Below are 22,413 nucleotides of genomic sequence, written 5' to 3'. Positions count from 1 at the left end.
TTCATATTGATAAATTAATTCTAGGTCAAAATTTGATTTTGAATAGAAATAATTTTAGGTAACTTTTATTCTAGATAAAAAAATTTATATTAAATTTTACTACTAACTTGTTTCTACAATATTTTTTGTATTAATTTATTTCAAAGACCTTTTAAATATTATTTGATTTTTATTTTTTATTAAATGAGATTAGATACTATAAATTGATTTATAATATAATTGTGATGATATTATTATAGAGTTTAATGTCTATATATTTCAGTATAAAATATTTAAAAGTTAATAAACCTATCATACATTATGGATTGTCATACTATGTAAGACTTTTTACACTTTCAGCATCACTTTTTTTCTCATTATTATAAAAAACCACTCATTTTGCCGCGGATCAATTAGCCAACCTCATCAGTAATTTGATCCATCACCATTTCTAAAACCAATCTCCGAAGCTGGAATAACACACTCTCATTTATGACACTAACAAAGAGAACTAATGACTGTAACAAAGAGGACTAATTGAGCATGACTATGACACATGTACTATCTCACAATACCATCGATTAGATGTGAATTTAGTTAGTTAGTTACATAATTTAACAATTTATTTGAATGGAGTGTCCGAAATTGACGCATCATTAAAACAGCTCTACCGATTATTCACGTGTTGGGTTTCTACTTCACTCGAGTATGTCCCAGCAATGCTCAGTTTGTATTCAAAGCACAGGGGATTTGAGTACTGCACGCGTTCTACTTGAGAGAATGGTAATGAAAATGTGATTTCTGGGATATCCATGATTCATGAGTTTCCTGGGGATGATTGTTCTATAGAATATAGAGGCATTAGTGTTGTTTGGGCAGAATTTGAAGTTGGAATAAAATTGAATGATGCAACCATTGCTAAGGTAATGTTTATGAAAACCTTTTACACTGGGAGCACTGAGTGAGAACAATGAACAGAATTATGGAAGGAGAATAAATACTATTCCAAACAAGGAATGTTGCGAACGAATTCCTTTGCTCTGAAATTCCCTCAATCCCCGAAATTCTCCATCCAAATTCAAAACCAAACAGAACACATAAAGTTCTTTTTAAAAAAAAAAATGAATGGAAGGTGGGAAAGGCCCACCCCAACACTAAAAACCACACAAGAAACAAACATCCGCCAAAAAATCGTTATACAAAAAGGAAGACAAAAATTCGAAAATCTGAAAACACCTGGAGTTCTTTTTCCGATAAAAATTGAAACCCTAAAAATTAAAAACATACTACCAATTAGCGAGTCCTTAAATCTTGACCTCATTCATGGAATAACATAAACGATAACAACATACCAATAGGCGAGTCCTTAAATCTCGACCTCATTTATGGAATAACATAAACGAATTTTACGCAAGAACATTAAAATACAATCGTTTAATTGTATTTTAAGGAGAACAAAAAAAAAAAAATCCTACTCCATCCTTCCGATTTAAGGGGAACAGTATCCCGCAATTGTGACATTGTGTATGTATACATGTCTATATCTGTACAGTAAAAAAAAAAAATTCACTGGCACCAACACTCACGAATGCATTACTCCACAGCAGTAAGAAAAAAGTGTGTAGATGTATCAACCGACCAAGAGCTTATACGAGGTTAAAATGTTGCTATGAGAACAGAGTGCAGAGGTTGTAGCCAGAGAATAAGGAGCTAATAGCAAAGGCAACAAAAGCAAGAAAGGCCAACGCAATTGAAGCACTAGCCATCTCTGTGAACTCATCTTTTCCCCAATTCGATTGCCAGTCATCAACCCTTGTGGCAGCAGATGATGCAGCCGATATCAAAAGATACGCCAAAACCTGTCCCATCACAATTCACCACAACAAATTTTAATGTCACCAAAATTTAATTAAATTTTTTTTTCAAACAAATCGAGTCCTTTGTGACTTGCCTGATCCATGAAGAAATCAAAGTGGTAACGCAGGTGGTGATTGATTATGCGTCTCCCCGTTACTACTTGATACGCCAGATCACCCGCTTGAAACGCTGCGTATACAAATGCAATAACATTCACTGATAAACAATACCTGCAATTTCAACGACCTTTACCATTATTGTTTAACACAACAACTTATATACTCATTTTCCCAATTTCAATAAAGTAAATAAACGCTAGATTCAAAATAAGCTTTCAACGAAATTAAACGACAATTGATTACGCGTTGACTCAAATAACAATAGTACACCAACAAGTTCGATGGAAAAAACCTGGTTAAAAAAGGAAAATCTCACCAAAAGTAATCAGTATGTTTTTCCAATGAAGGTTAGTCATAGTTATAAAACAAAATAATAGTATTAAAAAAGAAAACAACTTCAGACAATTAAGGAATAAAAACAATTATAAAAGAAAAAGAAGAGAAAACCTTAAACCTGTATTCCTTGTAGCGGTCAAAAGAATCACCGCTCCAACCACGGGTCTTATCCGCGGCCATAACCGAAAACGAAATCAGACACAGCACTACTTCGCTTAACCGGAAACAAAACGCCACCTTTTTCGCCATCACCTCTCTTTTTGGCACCATCGGCCTGGGCGGCGCCACCGCCCTCGGTCGCGTCCGACCAACAACGCCCGGAGACCTCGTATCCGGCCTCACGGGACGGGTGATGAAGGTCTCCGGCGGCGGGTTCCGGTGCTCGGATTCCGGCGCGGGGGGCGCGGCCTGGGCGAACTGAGTTGATGTTGTCTCGACGATGACGATGGCGCGGGAGTTGTCGCGGAGGTCATTTTGCGGCGAGTTTTCCGGCGAGTGGAAGGGGTCGCCGTTATCGGAGAGCGGGGAGGAACGGAGAGGTGAGTGGGGCGAGTCGAAGTTTGTGGGTGAGTCGGAGGTGTTCATGGAGGGCACGACGATGTTGTTGGAAATGGTGGTGGTGGGGGAATTTAAAGGGGGGGGGGGGGGGGGAGAAAGAGGGAATAAAGAAGAGGAGTGTTTGGGTGGTGAGAAAGTGGGAAGAAAGTGAAAAAGAAAACATGGGGGACTAGGGATTTTTGGCTTCCGGGTTTTCTCTGTGGGACCGTTCCACGTGGGTGAGATTCGAAGAAATATGGTTGGCGTTTGGCGTGATCGAGCCACGTGGAACAATCGTACTGTTTTTGATTCTTGGAGTGCAGAGAGGATAAAGTGTGGGTTCTGTATGAGATACCAGCCTCCACACACGGTCCACTCTATTGGAAATTTGAAATTGAAACTATTTATTGTTTGAGGTTTGATTGGTACACCTTAGCACTTGCTGCTTACTTAACTTAACTGATGAAACATCATTCTTTCCCTTTTTCAGATACATTTGTCTATTTCGGTAAGGAAGTAAGGCCGCGTTCCATATTGAGAAGACAAATATAGTAGATAAAAATAACAAAAGAGTAATTTTTTCATTTAAAGAAATTGACTTGTTAGTAATAAGAAGAGTAAATTATATTAATTATTGAGGTTATGTGAATTGTGAAATTATAAGATTTTTGTTTTTTTTACTATGATACTAACATCTTTTATTGTTTTAAAATATAGTGATATTTTCTTATAAATTTGTTATCACCTTTATGTAAAAGTTGTTTAAATTACGAAACTTACATTAAATTTTAATAAACTCATTTCAAGAAAAACAAAAGAGTTCATTAAAAAATGATTAAAGTATGAAATAAAATTCGAAAAGTTAACACATGATCAAAAAAGTTAATTTCAATCAAAATTAAGAATTTGTATGACTTCATTAAAAAATGTGAGATTGGAAAATACAAGATGATTTTGAAAATCAAAATATAGGTTAAAGTGATTACAGAGAAAGAGTTACTCGAAGACATCAAATAACATTACATGAATATATTTAAAAATATTGTTATACACTTATCGAAATCATGTAATTTCACCGTTAATTTTAGAAATTTATAAATAAAATTATTGACTATCAATTTTTGGGAAATTGATACACAATCATTAACAATTTTCACCATTAACAAAATTACACTAACTTTTAGACTTTTCGGGGACATTACCTTTTTTATTTGTTTGCAAAATATTACATCATATTCTTTTATAAATAGGCTATTGAGTTATTGTAAATATTGAAAAAGCATGAAAAAATTTATGTAATAATTCTATAAAACTTGAAGAGAGATTAGCGTAAAAAATAGGAAAAGATAAAGAGATTAATGATAATAAAATGAGAATTAAAATGGCAAAAAGTTAGTGAGTTCCACCATATTTTGATTATTTTCACTCTATTCCCATTCGATCAAACAATCGACATTAAAAAATGATATGATTGTGGTCTGGTGCTAGATTATAAACATATTTATAAAAAAATTTATTTGTTGACAATATAATTTTTTTATTCTGGTAATATAGGAAAATTAAACTTATACTTTTTGGCAATAGTTTCATCTCTCTTTATTTCTTCTTTTCGCTCTCTCCTCTTTTATATTAATGAGACAATGCGAGTATACGACAATGATTTTTCGAGAAAATAAAGTCTCTCCCCACAATAATTATGACATTAGTGCTTCTCAGTTAAAAAAAGTTTCATTACCTCAATAACACCTTTCTTTTTCAGTATTCCTTCAATTTACTTTTCGATAACGAGGTTTAACAATTCTTGATAATAATGGGGAAATGATTATGACTGCTTTATATTTGCATACCAAGCAGTTCACCCTCTCTCACCACGATTTTTTGTTAGCCAAGAGCCTAAGACCAAACAAGATACTAATTAAAAAAGTAAAATAATTGAAGGAAATCCAAGTGGGTCCCGTTAATATACCTATAAGCTTTTACAATAGAGATAAAACATCGCATTTCTTTCATGAGTGGGCTATCTCAAGTGTGGAAAATGCACAAATTCCTTCAGACACTTCAACCAATTGGCAATGTTCCTCCCTTTAATGACATTCATTTAAACAAAACCACTGTGGAACGTAAACTCCTACAGTATAAGATTAATTAAGCTCGTCTTACTTCTCACTAAACACCTTTTATCTCTTTGCCCTCTACCAAAAGCACGTATAGGTTTATACAGGAATCTTCCTACAATGGCCCTGAAAAGTAAAAAGCATCTTCTCCCAAAAATTATCTTGAGGTACGTTGCTAGCTAAAGATACCATAATCATATTCTTTCCTCTTAGAAGAGAGCATAAGAAAAATATAACTTTTACTATTATTTTCTGTCTTTGCATAGAAAAGAATCACCTCTATAAATAAAAGAGTGTTTGTGTAAGTGTAATTAAAAAGTCTCATATTTAATGAATCATAAGAGAAAGGGAGATATTGAGTGAATGAAAGGGAAATATATGCTTAACTAGAAACTGCAACCGTTTTTTACTAATGGATGTTGCAAATCCAAAAACTTCAAATCTGATGTGATAAGACTTAAGAGGCATTAAGGAAATCAACCTAAGCAATTTCACCAAATCCATAACCCTTTAGTTGTATAAGTGGATTGCTGCTGGAGACATATTTATTCAAATCTCAACGAGAGTTTATAATTAAAATTTTCAATCACATAGCAAAACCTATTAGAAACAAATTTAAATGATTTCTCTTTCTGAATGATAAAAAAAAATAATCTAAAAGTTGAACAAAAGAAGTGCTGATCCAAACAACTAGGCTCATCAGGCCATTGAGGTCAGTGATTGCAGTAGCATGTTATCCTTCCACTGTTGGGAGAGGGAGGTGTTTGCTGCTCTGAAGCCAGCAACAAGCTTGTCAGAAGGCTTATAAAAGACCAGGTTTATTGATTTTGTGGCCGATGTGGTGCTTTTAAATGTGGAGACAGATATTAATTGAGACATATCAAGTGTGCAAAATCAAGAGGGAGAAAGGGACAACAGATAAGAGGTTTTACCATTACTGAATGATTGGCAACAACTCTTCCATGATGACTTGGAGTAAGATTAGCAAATAAGCATGCACTCAGGTTACACATGGATTGTTACTTGAATAAATAGATAAGTAAATAAACAAACTCGAGCTTTCTTTATATACATGAACGTAATATAAGTAGGTGGTATTCATAATACACTTTGCCAATAGGAACAATAAGCTCCCCAATTAACTTCACTGATACAAATTCGAAAACATCAATGTGACACTGTCCACATCATTCCAATGTCCAAATTTTAGCTTTAACTGAACTACTTAATGTTAAAAGGGCCAAATGCACCAACATAAAGTCCTATATTTCAACGATAATAAGTTTTCATTCTTCTAGCAGTTCATCGATCAAATTATTCTAAAGAACATTACAAGGATCTAAATGCCTTCTTGAACTGCTAATCCAACTGAAAGATGAATACTCAGATAATGTACCTGGACTGCTAATTCGCGCACAAGGGGATTGCACGGTTATCTCATATTTTTGGAGTAATTTTGTAGATGAATGTGTTTGGGACCATACTCCAAGATTATACTACCAGGCACCAGCCCCTTCATTTTGGAGGAACAAAAATCATTTTGTACACATGTAGTAGACAATGGTAACCAAAGACATTAAAATTGGACAATTCTGAGACATAAAAAGTTGAGTACATAACTATACAGGGGTAAAAATAACTAAAAATAAATAAAACTTACACATTCTCTTGAAAATTTAAATCTTTCTAAAGTAAATGAGATAAAAAAAATTAGAAGAGTAAATTAAACTCAACTCCCCTATGATTCAGGAAACCCACATAGCATTCCTCTGGTTTCATATTAGATAAAGACTTACATAGTACATGACTTCGCATGGGGTATGAAGATGAATTTTTAGTATGGCAGAAAGCAATTTCAGAAACTAAACAGGGAGTTTGTATAAGTTGAGGTTAGTATAATTCACTCAAGAAACTTCAGTAAACATGATTTGATCACTAATAAAATCACCATAACAGATATATAGCACATACTAATTCTTACTATGTTCTAGGTATATGACTTAACAAAACACAGTGCTGACAAAAAAAAAACAGTATAAATAGTTAAATACAAAATTATATTTTTAATGATGAGTAAATTGTCTTATCTCAACTCACCTTGGAAGAAACTTAGTCAGAATCCCAAAATTCCTGGGCAACTAAAGAAGCCATAAGATCTGAGACACCTTAAGTACTTCTAGAGTGACCTCGTCATGTTCATCCAGATTATTAATTTACTCTTTAGGATTTCAACTGGTGCTTCTTTTTATTACTATCTTCCTGCATTAATTGCTTAATAGAATCATTATCTTATCCCCCTTCCTCTTCAACATTAATGTTCATAATTTTCATTTTCAATCTTGGAAAAATCTTTAAGAAAATTTATTACATTTCTAAAGCCATCTTGGAATTCAATCTTGGAGTATCTCATAATTTCTCTCAACCTTTTCCTCATTTTCCTACCTCTCAACTGAATATTCATTGTCTACCTCAGAGTATCCCATGGGCTTTTAGTACGTATGGACGAAGGGTTACTCATTTCAAATAAAGTGTTAACATATAAGATGCCATTAATCAATTAGTATGATAAATAAAAAAAGACAAGAAACTATTATTCTGAAGAGTTAGCTAGTTAAGTAACACGTGCTACTAATTGATTTCCTAGATTGTTTATTATACACGATATTAGATAGACTTATTAATGTAGTTTATAAATATTTAAGCCAAATAAATTAATACATCAAATATTGTGATTGATGCTACTTACCAAATATTTAGTAAGATAATAAAATTCAACTCGATTTATATATACCTACAAACACTGTAACGACTTAATATAGTAAGACAATAAGCATAAATCGTCAAATCAGTAAAGCAAATTGTATTAAATTATAATAATTACTTACATGATAAATACTTGTTCAAGAAATGTTCAATTTGTTTTTTTAGAAGAAGAAATGTTTAATTAAGTTGTTTACTAAACGATGATTATATAAAAAACAAGGTTTTGCCTTAATTAAACCTGACAAATATTTTGCGAGAAATCAATCAACGTCAACGGTACTTTTTTTATATATATAAAAAAAAAACCACATTGGTACTGAATTTAGTAAACTCTGCTAAACTAGTTTCTTGTCTTTTTTTTTTTTTTTCAATTGTCTTAATATTCATAAACTATGATACTGATTGGTTAAAAGATTCGCCTTACAATGTAATTCTACAATTTATATAAACTAATAAATTAAAAAATAGAAAATTGATACATTAAGCAAGAAAAAAGTTAAGTAGGAGTTGACACATAACATTATGCAATATGTAACATCCCAAAATCATCCAATAATTATTTAAAAAGATTGTTTAAATATATCTTTCAACAAAAGAAAATACTAGGTTGTTATAATATTTTTAGTAAAAGAAAATATTAGTGATATTAATATAATATTTATTAGATAATTGGTTTAAAGATAATAATAATAATAATAATATAAAAAAAAGAGAAATTGGCTTTAGCCAATTTAAAGCCACTGAACGTGAATTGTTTCATGTAAATTATTAGTTTAGTTAGAACAAAAATAAAAAGAAAGAGAAGCAGTGGTCAGTTACATTTTAAATAATAATAAGTAAAGATAAAAAGATAAAAGATAAGGAAAAATTGATTAAATAATTTTTTTTTAATTATGTATGACACTTATATAAGAATAGACAGACTCTTTTCTTAGAATCATACACATAAGGGTGTTTCTTTTAGCATTAGTGGACTACTCAAAAATTGAGGAGAATGAAGAAAGAATGGAAAAATTTGTAGAAGCAACATAGAGGAAAAAGAAAATAGGGAAGAACGTAAATTACTTCAAGAAATAAGTAAAACATTTTTTTTTCTAAACTTCCATGATATAATTTGTGAAGGAGATTTTTTGCAATTTTGATATAGCTATATTCGTGCTTTTTTGATATAGGTATTGAGAAAACAAATGAATCAATGAATGATACATTGTTCATATGATAAATTGATAATTTTGAATTATATGATAGATACCTCCATCAAGGATGAATATGAAGATGAGATTTATTATAAATATTTTTATCTGGGATGAGAAAGAGATTTTGAACACCTTCATCTATGATGTAGAAGGTAATGAGATGCTATTGTATGGATATGAGTTCATAACAACTTTGAAGAATTTGATATTCACATCGAACCAAAGAGTTGATCTAGTGATTCTAGAATCACTAAATTGTGTTTGTAATGTTTATTTAATTGTATTGAGGTGTTTATTTTATTTATTGAGAATGTTACAGGAATAAATTGTGATTGTTTTAAATTGACTTTTATCGAAACATATCTTATTTCAAATTCACTATGGATACCATAATTGATTTTCCGAATTAATGTGTTGATGAAGAACAACATTATTTGTGAACTCCTTTTTAGAACTTGTTTTATTAACTGGAATTATCATCTCATTATAAATGTTGTTTTTAAAGCACAAGAAAGAAGTTAGGGGAGACTTAACGACATAATTTTCTTATGTTACATTTATTTTAACTTGATTAGTATTTTATAATAAGATATCGGATGCAATTACTTGCCTTATATTTTAGTGCTTGTTGAGCTTAGATATTCATATTTGAGGATAATATTTTGTTTTAAGGTAAAGACGCATTCATTTGGCTTCATCCATTATACATGAACTATATTCGGATTATTATAAATTTGAGATTTTTTATTATTTTTAATATATTTTATTACAGATTATTATTATAACAAAGAACCACATTACATAATAAAACCTTATTTTATATAATTAATGATTTATCCAAAAAAAAATTCTTTATGCTTTGTTTATAAAGTTTCAGAATCAAGTTTGCAAATAAGTTTAAATTTTACAAGAGCTTTCTCTAGTGTTTGACTTAGGGTGTGTTTGGTTTGCATTTTTATTTTTTGTTTTCATTTTCTGAAACCTGTTTTCATTTTCAAAAGACTAGAATTCTAAAAAAATGTTTGGTTTGACTTCTTATTTTCTGTTTTCATGAAATAAAAATACTGAAAATTTATGATATATTGACTTCTTGTCTTTTTGTATTTTTAGATTTGCTTAAAGTTACATTCATTGTCACCACAATTTCATTTTACTTGAAATGAGATTCTCAACTGAAAACACTGAAAACGAGAATTTATTATTTTCATTTTAAACGAGAATTTATTATTTTCATTTTCTGATTGTTTCCTGTTTTCATTTTCACTGAAAATATTTTTAGAAATCCAACCAAACACATTTTCATCATCGTTTTCTGTTTTCAGTGAAAATGAAAACAGAAAACAACCAAACCAAACACCCCCTAACTATTTAACTATACACATCATATACATTAATAATTAATAGATAAATGAAACTGGTGATAAGTAAGTCTATGTTTACATGTATTGATAAAATAAAGTTATCATAAAATGTCAATTCTTATAGAAGAGACAATATTATATTGCACATTGAATAAATAAAAATAAAACAAAATAGATTATACATTAATAGGATAAAAATAATTTTATTCAATTCAATCACAAATCAGTTTGTTAACTTTTACAAAGTACCTACAACACTGTCTGTGTGTATATTCTCCCTGATGATGTCCATAATCCTACACCCCGCTGTCAAAAAACGTGAAAATATCTTATCCCTAGTAGGACGGAAAAATGCAAAATCAGAATTCAATATATAATTGGAATTTCAAACTCTCTTTACAAGCTATTAAACGTAAAGACAACTACACATTTGCAGCTCTAATCTATGTTAGTTAAGCAAAATAGTATACTTTCATTTTCCAAGTCCGACAACTCCAAGCTCCCGACAAGAAACTGACCCAATTCTTTATGTGGATCAAACATGAATGTGGACCGTTTTTACAAGGGCCAGATATGGATAGGCATTCTTCACCTTCTCTAGAATGGGTTAGAAATATAATAGAACTTCAGAAACAATGTAACCTAACTTTGTGCAGAGGAATGACTGACAGTAACAGGCATACATTCGACAGAAGAGGCATGGTCTCCAGATGATGCATTTTGAGTCACAATTGATACGCTGCCATTCTCGGCATTTTCCAACACATTATCTATGTCACCAACTGGTCCTGCAATTTCAGCACCGACTGGACGCAGAAGACCCTGCAATCTTAGCCGGTAACTTTGACTAGATGGTTGGCCTCTCACATATCTGGTTGTTGTCACAACACTGGCAGAAGATTCTTCAGGCTCAGCACGGAGATTGGACAGTGCACTAAGATCAAGGTTTGGGAAAACTGAGCAACGGCACCGAGGACATTTCACATTCAACCTAAGCCACTCATCAATGCATTCGACATGAAAATTGTGAGCACAAGGCAGGCCACGGACCTGCGTTAGTGTAAGTGTGAAACTAATTTTTCAGTTGTCCTTTACAATACACATTGCATCTCACCTTTCTTAAAAATGTAGGGATCCAATAATTCATGAGGTCAGATGAGGAGCACATTTTTCAGTAATAGATAGTAAGTAGCACATGGCATGACCTGCTTGAGATCCTTAATTAGGAAAAAGCATACCTCATTTCCTACATAGAACTCTTCTAAGCAGATGGGGCATTCACTGCAATCAGTAGGAACAGCCTTTAACCTGAACTTTGGGAGTTCCTGAATTAAAGCTTCAACTGCTTCTCTCTGTGCCAAAATAATAACCAACACCTTGTCAAAAACATAAAACAGAGGGTATGACTAATTCATCAAATTCAAGCCATATATTCCATTAACTATGTGACAAACTGACAATAAAGTTCACTCTGCATAACAAAGAATAACATGATCTGCTACTTTATAGAAATTCTAATATGAAATCAACAAGACTAGAAACATTGGTCAAAACTACCTGAGCTGGAGTTAGGTAAAGTCCTGGATGATATGCAGCAGCATCTTGGCCCATGCCCCTTGTTTCTTGACCTGCAGCTTCAAATGCCCAATCGGGAACTCGGATCATGTCAACCAGAACCTAACAAAAAGAAAAGAGCAATTGTTAACATCTAATAATTGTAAAGTATGGATGATCAAACATAAATGAATATACATTTAGATTGCTAAGAATATGATTACAGATCAGACTTCAATCAACCCAGCATTTACAAATCTTTGAAATAATAGAGAAATTTTAGTCAATATGAGTTTAACTTAAGTTTGTAAACTGAGTTTGCAAAAGTATCCCCAAGTCTTCTCCAAAACTCGATTTCCAGGTAAAATATTACTCTCAAACATGCTTTTAGGGGGTACCCAAGCTGATTTTACTCTCAAGCATACTTTTGAAACCATCCCAACAGAAATCCAAACATGCCCTAACAGAACAACCAACCATAAAGCTATACAGTGAAAGGGAGCACAATTCAATATATAATCTGGAAAATAAGCACAAAACAAAACAATCTACCATTTTACTAGGCAGTCTCCAATTTGTAAGTGCTAGATTAGCGTAACTTCATAAAATGAAAATTATGACATGGTTCACAAAATCAAGACGAGTAAAATTAGAACAAAGCAATATGGACTCATACTCTCAGTCTCAGTGTAGTTATTAGAAAAGATTGCACCAGACGATGAGCTAGCTTCAACAGTATGTCAGATTACACGTTATTCCAAACTTAACACATAACTGACTGTACCAACTACAAATTGATGAGAAAAGTTTAACACAGTCCCTTGCTCCCTTTCCTTGTGGAGGAGGGGGAAACAACGAATTTTTTTCCAGGTGATTCAGAATATTGTTTAGAAACACTCATTTGATGCCAAACAGCAGTATCCACAACACACATAACTAACACAGTAGCATATGTTGAGTAAAGGTAAAGCTTACCCCGTATTCAGATACAGGGATACCCTGTTGGGCACGCAATAAATGTGCTTGTCTTCGAGTCAACCACTGCAAAGAGTTAAACAAACCACGGTGAGAGCAATGCCAACCTAGATATGAAACAACGAAGGAGAATAGTATTCTGTAGAAATTTCCTGTTGATGGGTTGTTCAGAAACAAGAAAAACATGACAAGCCAAACAAAAAGATTTTGCACACAGAAACAAACCATAGCTAAGTAAGTCTCGTTAGTACCTTTTCAATTGGAAGAAAGGATAGTTCAAAAACATATAACAGGTAGCAATAGAGCACTACTAACCTTCCCCAGCGACATGCAAGCAATGCAAAGGAGTCCACAGTAGCTAAAAAGTAACCAGATGAGAAAGCCCCATTTTGTACCCACTTCAGGCAACTGCAAGTAATTGATTGCATTATGCATCAAAAGCTTGTTAACAAGAGTACACTGAAGGTAAAACAAGAATAAAACATACACAGTTCTTGGCACTGCTGAACCACAGGGTACCAATTACAGTCCAAGCCCAAAGAAATGGATAGAGAAGCAACACAAGGATTGAAAAGACAACTACTCTTCCACAGAAACGAGCATATCTCTGCTGCCACCCAAAATCTCTAGAAGCATACAAAGGGGGAGGGGGCATAAAAGCGCAATTGAATTAGTACAGGGATTTGATGAATTAAAACATCATTTGACTTTATTTGTTAGATACAACACAAAAATTCAGAACCATTTTAGATGAGTTTCATAATATTATGAAATAAAAAAATCAGTCATCAAGCAAATGATCATAAATTATTTTGCACTTGAATGCTCAACAGCCAAGGGTGTGTTTGTTTCAACGTTTAAAATTTTATTCCTGGAATGTGAACTTGGGAATGTAATATTCCATGATTGTTATGAGTTTTAAAAATTTATTACCAGTAATTGTTCATGCCCTGGGAAAGTAACAATACATTCTTATACTTCATTTTTACTCCCAGGGTGAGGTGTGGAGAAGTTATATTCCCCATGGGAATATGGGAAGTTATTTGCTAAGTCAATTATCACTTACATTTGTACTCATTCTTTTAATCATTTTTTAATTTTAAAAAACATTCCTTAGAATACTAAAATTTAATACAATGTATTTTTAAATGTACTCAGAAAAAACATTCCTGGTCATAGTATTCTTGAGAATGTAATTCTTTGGGAATGCAATATTATACATGCCCACCCTCACCCCCACCCCCAAAGACAAATTAAGTGGAAAAACAAACCCAGGAAACTTCATTTTCCAGAACACTTGAAAATATCCTTTCATAAACCACAGGCCATTAATACTTTCCATAAACTTGTTTATCCTCAGGTTCCATGGTGCTATTTTAACTTCTAAACTTAAGCCATGCCATCCATTCAAGGCACTGTGTGATTCCGCAAAATTATTAGTCGGATCAACAAATTTCTCTCATGTTAAAATTAGAGCTATCCATACAATAATGGCGACATGAACCTATGGAGCACAGATGTAAACATGGACATGTAAACATTGGCAATATCCAAAATATAAGACACCAGCACAAATATATATAATTATATGAAAGTAAATATGGGCATCATTTATAGAAGATCTAAATTAAGAATCATGATATACACACACACATAAACTTAAATGAGCATAAAAAATCTAAATTGAGGATAAAATTGTTAAGTATTACATTTTCCCTGCTATAAAGAGTCTTGCAAACAATACTAAGAGACATAATTATACAATTTGAGCACTTTGTTTCTTTACAAAAGAATATAAAACATGATGAACTATTGAACTATCTTTCAACTTCAATCCATCCATCCATCTACTACCAAAATCAAGATGTTTGTTCTTTTGTTTTCGATTTTTTAAAAAATGAAAATTTTGAAACAGGTCGTATCCATTTTCATGTCCAGCCAAATGGAAGTGTCAGCTAGGTGTTAGAGTTTGTAACCAGCCATGTCCTCCACATGTCAAAGCTGAATTTATTTTCTACTAAAACACCAGATTGGAATGTTCAACACACGCAATCAAGTGTTGGTGTCTCGGTATCTGACACATGTCAAAAACTTGAATACACCTCCAACAAGCAGTGTCGGTGCTACTGCTATGAGCACATTAGTTGCATCTAGAACTAGAATTATAGAGATTGCATCAACGACATCCACACGCTAAGTTGACGATCAACATTTGTACAAGTATTTTAGATGAGGCACTAACAATACACTTTCCAACAAATTCTTTATTATTAACTAAAATTTATTGAAAATCATAAAATTTTGGGGGACACTCATTAATTAGGGAGTGAACCAACATTATTTCATGAGTTTTAATAAATTCTAGCCAATAATAGTGTATTTGATAGAGTGTAATACTAGCAATTCTTCTTAGTTACAGAATGCATTTCATTGCACATTCAGATATGGCCTATGAAGCACCGAAACATGACGGACACAGTGGCATTTCAAACAGGAGTAGTATCCGTGCTTCATAGATATGGCTAATCTTCAATTTGACATACTTAAAAGAAACGTATAAGAATGGTGAAACACCAAACCTTATCCATCGTACTCTAATTTCAATTAAATTAGTGCATACAACCAATGTAAATTGAAGAAAGCCAAAATATTATAGGTCACTGATTAAAAAGAGAAAGTATTTACTGTGAAAATCACATGAGAACGTAAAAAAAAAAAAAGTCATGGGTAATGTAATTTTGCGCATCCCAATAAAAGTCTCGTTTTTTAATTCCTTAACTAATACTAATGTCCTAAGGACACCGATTAACATTTGTCATATTTATATTAAAATATGGATGAAAGGCCTTACAATCCCATTCCTGCAGCAAGCCCGTTATCAACAAACATCAAGAGCCGGAAAACAAACACAGTAGTGTAGTCGACCTGAGCACAAATGAAAGAAAAAGGAAAGGGATCATTTACGAGGCAACCTTATCATATACGAAAAAATAGAAATAAATAGTGATATTAAAAGGAATAATTAAAATAAGGAAAGGAAACCCCACCACAATCCATATATGCAACGGATACGTACAAGAATGATACCGCTTCCAATTAATTGCCACTATAACTCTACAAGTAGAGAGGTTAAAGAATACATGCATACACATTTCTTATTTCTTTTTTGTATTATTTTCAATGTTTATCGCAAAACTGATTCTGATTAAACTAGAAAGTGGCTAAAGAAGGAAGGAATGACGAGGCAAGTGAAAATGTAGAATGAAAGCAAAACTAGGAAAATCCAGAAGCTGGATTGAGAAAGGATACACACTGGTGGCGAGCATGGACAAGAAAAACCCATCGTACCTGCAAGGAATGAGTTAAATTAAATCAAAAGAGGAATAAAACAAAATAAAAATACAGGGCGATCTTGAAATCAAGCTCATACAATAGAGGGAGGGAGAGAGCACTAACTAACCACTTGAAATCGACGCCTCTGATGGCCATGGGAATTGATTCAGAGAAACCCTAGGAAGAAGAAGCGGTGTCGTATAGGAGGATCGTCCTTAAGCAGCGGGAATGGGAGAGAAATGCAGAAGAAGAAGAAGATGAAGATGGGGAAAAGGGGAAAAAAGAGGTGAGTGAAGAGAAGAAGACACAGTAAAAAATGTGATCACCGCACCGCCAACGGCACATTGACTTGTGCTGATTTGTTTGTTTGAGTGTGCGCGTGTTGCACACTGCACTTCTTCGCATTTACTTCACGTTCACCATCTCTAATGTTAAAAACTGTCACTGTCCACTTCATTTTTTACTTTTTTCCCTTTGGATTCGATTATATTAGATTTCAATTATGTTAATTCTGGTTATGAGACCACCCACTCCATTGCATTATCAGATACCAGGGAATTCTTTCAGTTTAACCGTGACTCATATTCATATTTCTTTTTTCTTACTTTTTCATTTGGTATACATTTTTAAAACATAATACTCCGTTCGAAAAATATTTTTTAAACAATTTTTCATGAAAATTATTTTATAAGGGAGAGGTAAAAATTTTAATATATAATATGATAAATAATTAAAATAATTAATTAAATAAATTTTATTCATTCTCAACATTCATAATTATCAAAAACTAGGAATTGTAATTTTCGAATATAAAAAAGTTTCTCTCCTACCATATGTTCCAAAAAAAATGTATCTAGATTAGCGTTAAAACCACCTTGAACAGAAAAATTATGTATTCTAATGCAAAAATTTCAAATCACGTCTGCAAAAGAAACTCTCCCCTTACTTATGCGTTGGGAGTGCTTTGGAACACACGCTGCTGCAGCAACTTGAATTATAGCCACCCAAACATATTCTCTGTTATAATTTTCATCTGAAAACTCATTAGGCATTAGATTCACCTGCTTTCGAAACACACAGACTTTGGAATCCCGTTGAGTTAAACTTGTCATCAATCTATCTCTCTTCCTCTCTTCCTTTTATATTTGCTATTTTGAAAAGTGGAAATTTCTATTTAGAAAACTTCAAACAAACTTCCAAACAGACCCTAACTTTTTTGACGGATTTTCTGAAACTGCCCTATTTTTCTGCAATCTTTCTTCATTTTTCTATCCTATTTTTTTTTTCATTTACACATTCTCTATTTTTTTTTCTTTTTAATTTTGCTGCATAAGTGCATATGCGGTAGAAAACCCATTTTGGATCAATACCTTTTAATGCATGAAGCACCGCATTTAGATCAAATATAGCTAAAAAAATATGCTGGTTATTTAGTAAGCTGTATCTAATATCGACACTATTTAAAGAAAATAATTAGTGTTATAATGTGATATAGTATTAATGTAATTTTACTTATATTTAGAGATAAACTAGTTGATATAAATGATTTTTTTTGTTACATGTTGACAAAAATGGTAAGCACTGATTAATATTTAATTTATTTACTGTATATGATATTCTAATAAATATTGCTATTAATAAAGCTTACAACAAATGAAATTGGATTAGTAATTTAAATAATTGCTTAACTCTTGCCATAAATAGTTGTTTCTATTTTCAGCGTATATGGTACTTTTTTATTTAATATAATTAATAAATTTTATTATGTTTTTGGATAACTATAGGGTTAAGAGATATATTTAGGAAAAAAACAAAAAAAGAGATGCATTTAGAAACTAAATGTAATTATAATTGTTAATTAAAAAATTAATATTTATCACAATCTTAATAATTAACATTTTATTAAATACTTGATATAATTATAACCATTAGTTAAAAATTAATGGATAAAATATAAGAAATGGTGTTCAAAGAGTTACATAATAAGAACAAATATATGATTAGCATGTAACTAATTAATACTATATATAATAAATGCATAAACAAAGACATAAAAATGTCTAATGATTTTTTTTTGTCTTGACCACATACTTTAATGAAGGAGAATTTTATTTAAATCGAATAAGACCATGATAAGCGTAACAAAGAATGTCCAATGATTTAAACTATGTATTACAAAGATAAATTTAATTGTCGAATATAGAAGTACAAAGTTCAACCCTGCATTTGTGTCAATATATTGCATATGCCCATAGAAGTGTTTATAAAATGTTAGTCAAAATTATATCAAACCACATTCGAATTAATATATAGATAACTTGCATAGACTAAAGAAGAAAAGTATATAAGATTATGACTCATTTAAACTAAAGTAGTCTAAAAAAATAAATGTATCCATCAATCAATGCATTAATTCTTCTTCACAATCTTTGGCATTTTGGTGTTTATTCTTCACAATCAGGCACATAGTCGCATAAAATCACTGACCTTGCATTAAAGGAAATCACTGAATTAAAGTAACAAAACATTTGTTTCTCACAACTTTCTAATATTCAAATAGCCGTGTAGAAATATATTTCCATTTGTTCCTTTCTGAAACTGTACCTCACATTAGACTGTACTACTGGATTTACTTGTGGAATTTGTCTTTTAAAAAAGTTTTTAGAGGAAATTTTTTATCTTGATTATTTTGATTTAAGTAATGAATTATATGTTAATGTTATTACTAGCTCGATGATATTGTCATTCTGGGAATTAAAAGTCAGTCTTATTGTCTCTGGTCAATCCAGCAACAATTTAGAAACAGCTCAGCCATCTTCATGCTTTCCCTATTCAACTTTTTCTCTGGATTTCTTCTGAAGTTATGTTTCTTTCTTCGTGCAGTAACGTTGGATTTTCTGCTGATAAGACTTTACTGATGAGTAGCTCTTTATCGTGCTGGTTTTGGATGGATTTTTGAGCTAGTAATTAAGGTTCGTTTGGAGTTCTCCACCTCTATGTCACGTTCTCTGGAACTGAATCCATCAGTTGCATAAATTTTATTTTGAACCGAGTCTATCAGTTGCATAATTCTCCTTTCTCCATTATGCATTTAATCACCATGCAGGAGCAAACTAATGATCTTCCCTGCATATATATTCTCCATCCATTGTACAGATTGATCAACATTTTTTGTTTCACAAACATAAGAACCCTTTCTTTTGACTTGACTTTGGTGAGGCCAAACGTAAATGTATCAATAGATCAGCGTTCATTTTGCATTAGACTGTTGAATCTGTCTCGAAATTCATATGACAACAATTTGCACAGAGAATCAAACATGCACTATAACGTATGTAGGGTTTGGTATTTTGAACGTTTTTAATTTGTTTGCTGAATAAGTAATATTTACCCAAACATATTAACTACAAGATAAACTAATTAATTTGCCCCAAGATTTGATGGTTAAATTTCCATCTTTGTATGCTTCAACTTGGAAAAATTGAAGTACAAAGAGAGTCAGGGATAACTATATCCATTATACAGGACAGGGATACCCCAAGGCCCAAATCATCTCTTACAAAACTCAAATTAATCTTTAGGTTTTCACTTACATATATGAACTCACATCCATCTAATCATCTTTAGTTTGTATTAAGATAGTAAGTTTTTTTAATTTATAATTAAACATCAGTACAACTTGAACTATTATTAATCGATATCCATATTCCTGTTATACCTTGAACCAAAAGAAAACAGTTAGTTACAATTTGGTGGGTTCTTGGAACATTTATATATAGCAGATGCAGGCTGCTTATATACGGGAATGTCATTGGGATCAACAAAGCGAACTTCACCAGGTGCAAAAGACAGTTCCCTGTGCCTGAAATTCAAGAAAAAGCAACAAAAAAAGTGATGCAGAACTACTGAACTAGTAACCAAAATTAAAACCTTAATTGAAGCTTTTGATTAAAACCATACCTTCGAAGGTCTAGTCCTATCAAACCTGCCTGAAGGATTGTCAAGTTGTCAGAATCTGGCGACACAATAATAACGGTGTCACCCGAATACTGAGTTTCAAGAATTGACATGAGCTGTGTCACACGAACAAAAACATCTGCAACACTCTCATTCGGAGTTCCGTCATTAATGGGAGGAGGCTTGATGTTCGGAGATATACCATCTGATGCATACACCTGGAGCATTTGAAAATTCCCCACACTCAGATACGTTCTTAACATCAATGCACAAATCCCACTTTAGCTCATCAAAACAAGCATGTAGGAAATTTGTAAAAAAGGAATCAAGGATAAGACTCATTTTAATTTTATCCTTTTATACACTATAATTTGATAATACCTGGAGAAATTACTAGATGATTCGAGACAATCATGTCTTACTTAATCTTCATATGACATGTTGTATAGAAACTGATCAAGACGTAAACACATACACATGATGGTCTCATGTTGATTTTTACAAACTTAAAGCACATGAAAATTAAACAAAAAAATCAATGTACTCCATTTCTAATTGTAAAACACTTTCAACTATTTCATATCTCTTAAGAAAAGTAATTAATCACATTAAATATGGCAATTATTTATACTATGGTTCTAAAATTATGTTTTTCTTATCTCTCTATCCATTAAATAATTCATCATTAATGTTTGAAGAGAAAATAATTAAGAAAAGATATATAGGAAAAAAATAATTAATGTATCTAAAAAGTAAAAAATAATCTTATAAAAAAACATCAAAAAAATTTCTTAAAAGCATTTTATAGGAGTACTATTTGAAGAAAATAGTTGGGAAAGAAATCCTACTTCTGAAACATATTCCAACTTTTTTCCTTCAAAGGCACCTAATCCACGGGCATCCAGAAAGCTGTATTCTGGGACTATATAACTGAAATGAAAGAAATTTACAAGTATGGTCAGGTTTTGGAAATTGGGGTGCATAGCAATTATATATGGTGGCAAATTAAATAGGGAAAAAAACAAAACAAACAAACAAACAAACCTACGGGTAACTCCATTAACAGAAGCAATAATCTCAGCAGTCTGGTAAGCTCTCTGAGTAATAGCAGACCAGATCCAACAGCCCTTGTCACACGCTCCCATTTCTTTCAAATCAAAAGCTGATTTTATAGACTGTTTCTTCCCTCTTTCAGATAAGCCGCTATCCACAGAAGTCTTCTCCACTGGGTTTGTGTTGATAACTCCCATGCTCTCGAACTCCGACTCACCCGCTCTCACCAGAAAATACCTTCTCACGCAAACAACAAGATAATTAACAACCCATGCTTTTTTTTTATTCCTTGTTAGCTTGTTATCACTGTATGTCTTGTTTTACGGGATTACCGGTTGATGAGGCGTGGTGGGGGCATTTGGAAGAGGCCGCCGGCACTGGCTACCGGCTCTGACATGGACAGAGAGGTTGTGAAAGGGACAGTGAAATTGAAGGAAATGGTGGATGCGGTGGCGCTGAGGAGTTGGCGGCGGCGGAAGAGGATGTTCACGGGCTCCGGAGGAGGAGATGACGGTTGTGGCAGAGAAAGAGAAAGAGCCTCGCACGTGTGAGTTTTTGGTGCCAACATTTTCTTCGCAGCAATGGCAGAGCTTTACAACCTTATCAGTAGCAACATTATTGGCTGCAGCTGCATCCTGCAACTACGACACACCAAATATCGTTTTAGTGGAGAAAAAGATATTTAGACCATTTATCTTCAAATTTTAAATCTTAACATATTATATTAAAGATATATTTTAAAAAAAATATATTAAGTTTTAAATCTGTTTACAATTTTGAATTTGAATTTAGCTTTATATTTTGACACATTATATTAATAAATATAATTTATTTAAACTTTAATAGTTTATGTTCATAATTTTGCAAATGAATTATTTTTTAAAGGAAATATTTGCTACGTACGAATTGAATTCTCAAATACTCTTAACTGCTAGTATAGGAATTAGGAACTTTCATTAAAAAAAAAATTAGGAACACTTACCTTTATGTGATCAGATCTTACACGTTGCTGAGGATGTGTACGTCAAGGGTAAAAGCCAAGCACCCATATTCAATCCAGCTACAATTAATTAAGTTTTTTTTTAATAAGCAAGATGTGCATATAATTAATTAACGTGTGTTTTTAAAATATTATTTTTTTGTTTGATACTACCTCAAAAAAATATTATATCCAAGGAGGAAAGTAGGGAAGGATTAGAGATTCAATCTCTTCTGTTAAAGAAACTAACAAATAATAATTAATGTTTACCTGATAAAAAAATATTATATTCACATTTTA

The 22,413-nt window shown here is 32.2% G+C and overlaps 3 protein-coding genes across 3 annotated transcripts; all 3 read right to left on the bottom strand.

Annotated features, from left to right (window-relative positions):
- Positions 1-1,272: 1,272 nt before the first annotated feature.
- On the bottom strand, positions 1,273-2,935 carry LOC114411955 (CASP-like protein 4A3). Its single transcript, XM_028375706.1, has 3 exons — positions 2,410-2,935; positions 1,931-2,066; positions 1,273-1,838 (listed from the first exon to the last, which is right to left on the bottom strand). The coding sequence occupies exons 1-3, from the start codon at positions 2,874-2,876 to the stop codon at positions 1,647-1,649; spliced, it is 795 nt and encodes a 264-aa protein (XP_028231507.1). The 5' UTR covers positions 2,877-2,935; the 3' UTR covers positions 1,273-1,646.
- A 7,510-nt stretch (positions 2,936-10,445) lies between these two features.
- On the bottom strand, positions 10,446-16,520 carry LOC114411954 (E3 ubiquitin-protein ligase SIS3-like). The gene is made up of 10 exons (XM_028375705.1): positions 16,252-16,520; positions 16,101-16,139; positions 15,839-15,905; positions 15,643-15,716; positions 13,279-13,417; positions 13,107-13,199; positions 12,792-12,857; positions 11,820-11,939; positions 11,501-11,614; positions 10,446-11,312 (listed from the first exon to the last, which is right to left on the bottom strand). The coding sequence occupies exons 1-10, from the start codon at positions 16,278-16,280 to the stop codon at positions 10,905-10,907; spliced, it is 1,149 nt and encodes a 382-aa protein (XP_028231506.1). The 5' UTR covers positions 16,281-16,520; the 3' UTR covers positions 10,446-10,904.
- Positions 16,521-19,680: 3,160 nt separating this feature from the next.
- On the bottom strand, positions 19,681-21,789 carry LOC114411953. Its single transcript, XM_028375704.1, has 5 exons — positions 21,467-21,789; positions 21,126-21,371; positions 20,930-21,011; positions 20,085-20,299; positions 19,681-19,986 (listed from the first exon to the last, which is right to left on the bottom strand). Exons 1-5 carry the CDS (start codon positions 21,700-21,702, stop codon positions 19,863-19,865), a joined length of 903 nt encoding a protein of 300 aa, XP_028231505.1. The 5' UTR covers positions 21,703-21,789; the 3' UTR covers positions 19,681-19,862.
- Between the last annotated feature and the right edge of the window lie 624 nt (positions 21,790-22,413).

This window comes from Glycine soja, chromosome 5 (assembly GCF_004193775.1).
Source record: "Glycine soja cultivar W05 chromosome 5, ASM419377v2, whole genome shotgun sequence".
NCBI lineage: Eukaryota > Viridiplantae > Streptophyta > Magnoliopsida > Fabales > Fabaceae > Glycine > Glycine soja.
This window is presented reverse-complemented; position numbering and strand designations above follow the sequence as displayed.

Bases quoted from the DNA above. Each gene is read 5' to 3' on its own strand.
- LOC114411955 (XM_028375706.1), bottom strand. From the start codon at position 2,876: ATGAACACCTCCGACTCACCCACAAACTTCGACTCGCCCCACTCACCT. The intron at 2,067-2,409 runs GTTTAAGGTTTT...TTGAAATTGCAG, and splicing joins GACCGCTACAAGGAATACAG to GTATTGTTTATCAGTGAATG. The intron at 1,839-1,930 runs GCAAGTCACAAA...GTGATGGGACAG, and splicing joins TTGATTTCTTCATGGATCAG to GTTTTGGCGTATCTTTTGAT.
- LOC114411954 (XM_028375705.1), bottom strand. From the start codon at position 16,280: ATGGCCATCAGAGGCGTCGATTTCAAGTG. The intron at 12,858-13,106 runs GTTAGTAGTGCT...AACTCTTTGCAG, and splicing joins CTTGCATGTCGCTGGGGAAG to TGGTTGACTCGAAGACAAGC. The intron at 11,940-12,791 runs GTAAGCTTTACC...TCTTTTTGTTAG, and splicing joins TCCCTGTATCTGAATACGGG to GTTCTGGTTGACATGATCCG.
- LOC114411953 (XM_028375704.1), bottom strand. From the start codon at position 21,702: ATGTTGGCACCAAAAACTCACACGTGCGAGGCTCTTTCTCTTTCTCTG. The intron at 21,372-21,466 runs GTAATCCCGTAA...TTGCGTGAGAAG, and splicing joins CCACCACGCCTCATCAACCG to GTATTTTCTGGTGAGAGCGG. The intron at 20,300-20,929 runs GTAGGATTTCTT...CAAATGCTCCAG, and splicing joins AGTTGGAATATGTTTCAGAA to GTGTATGCATCAGATGGTAT.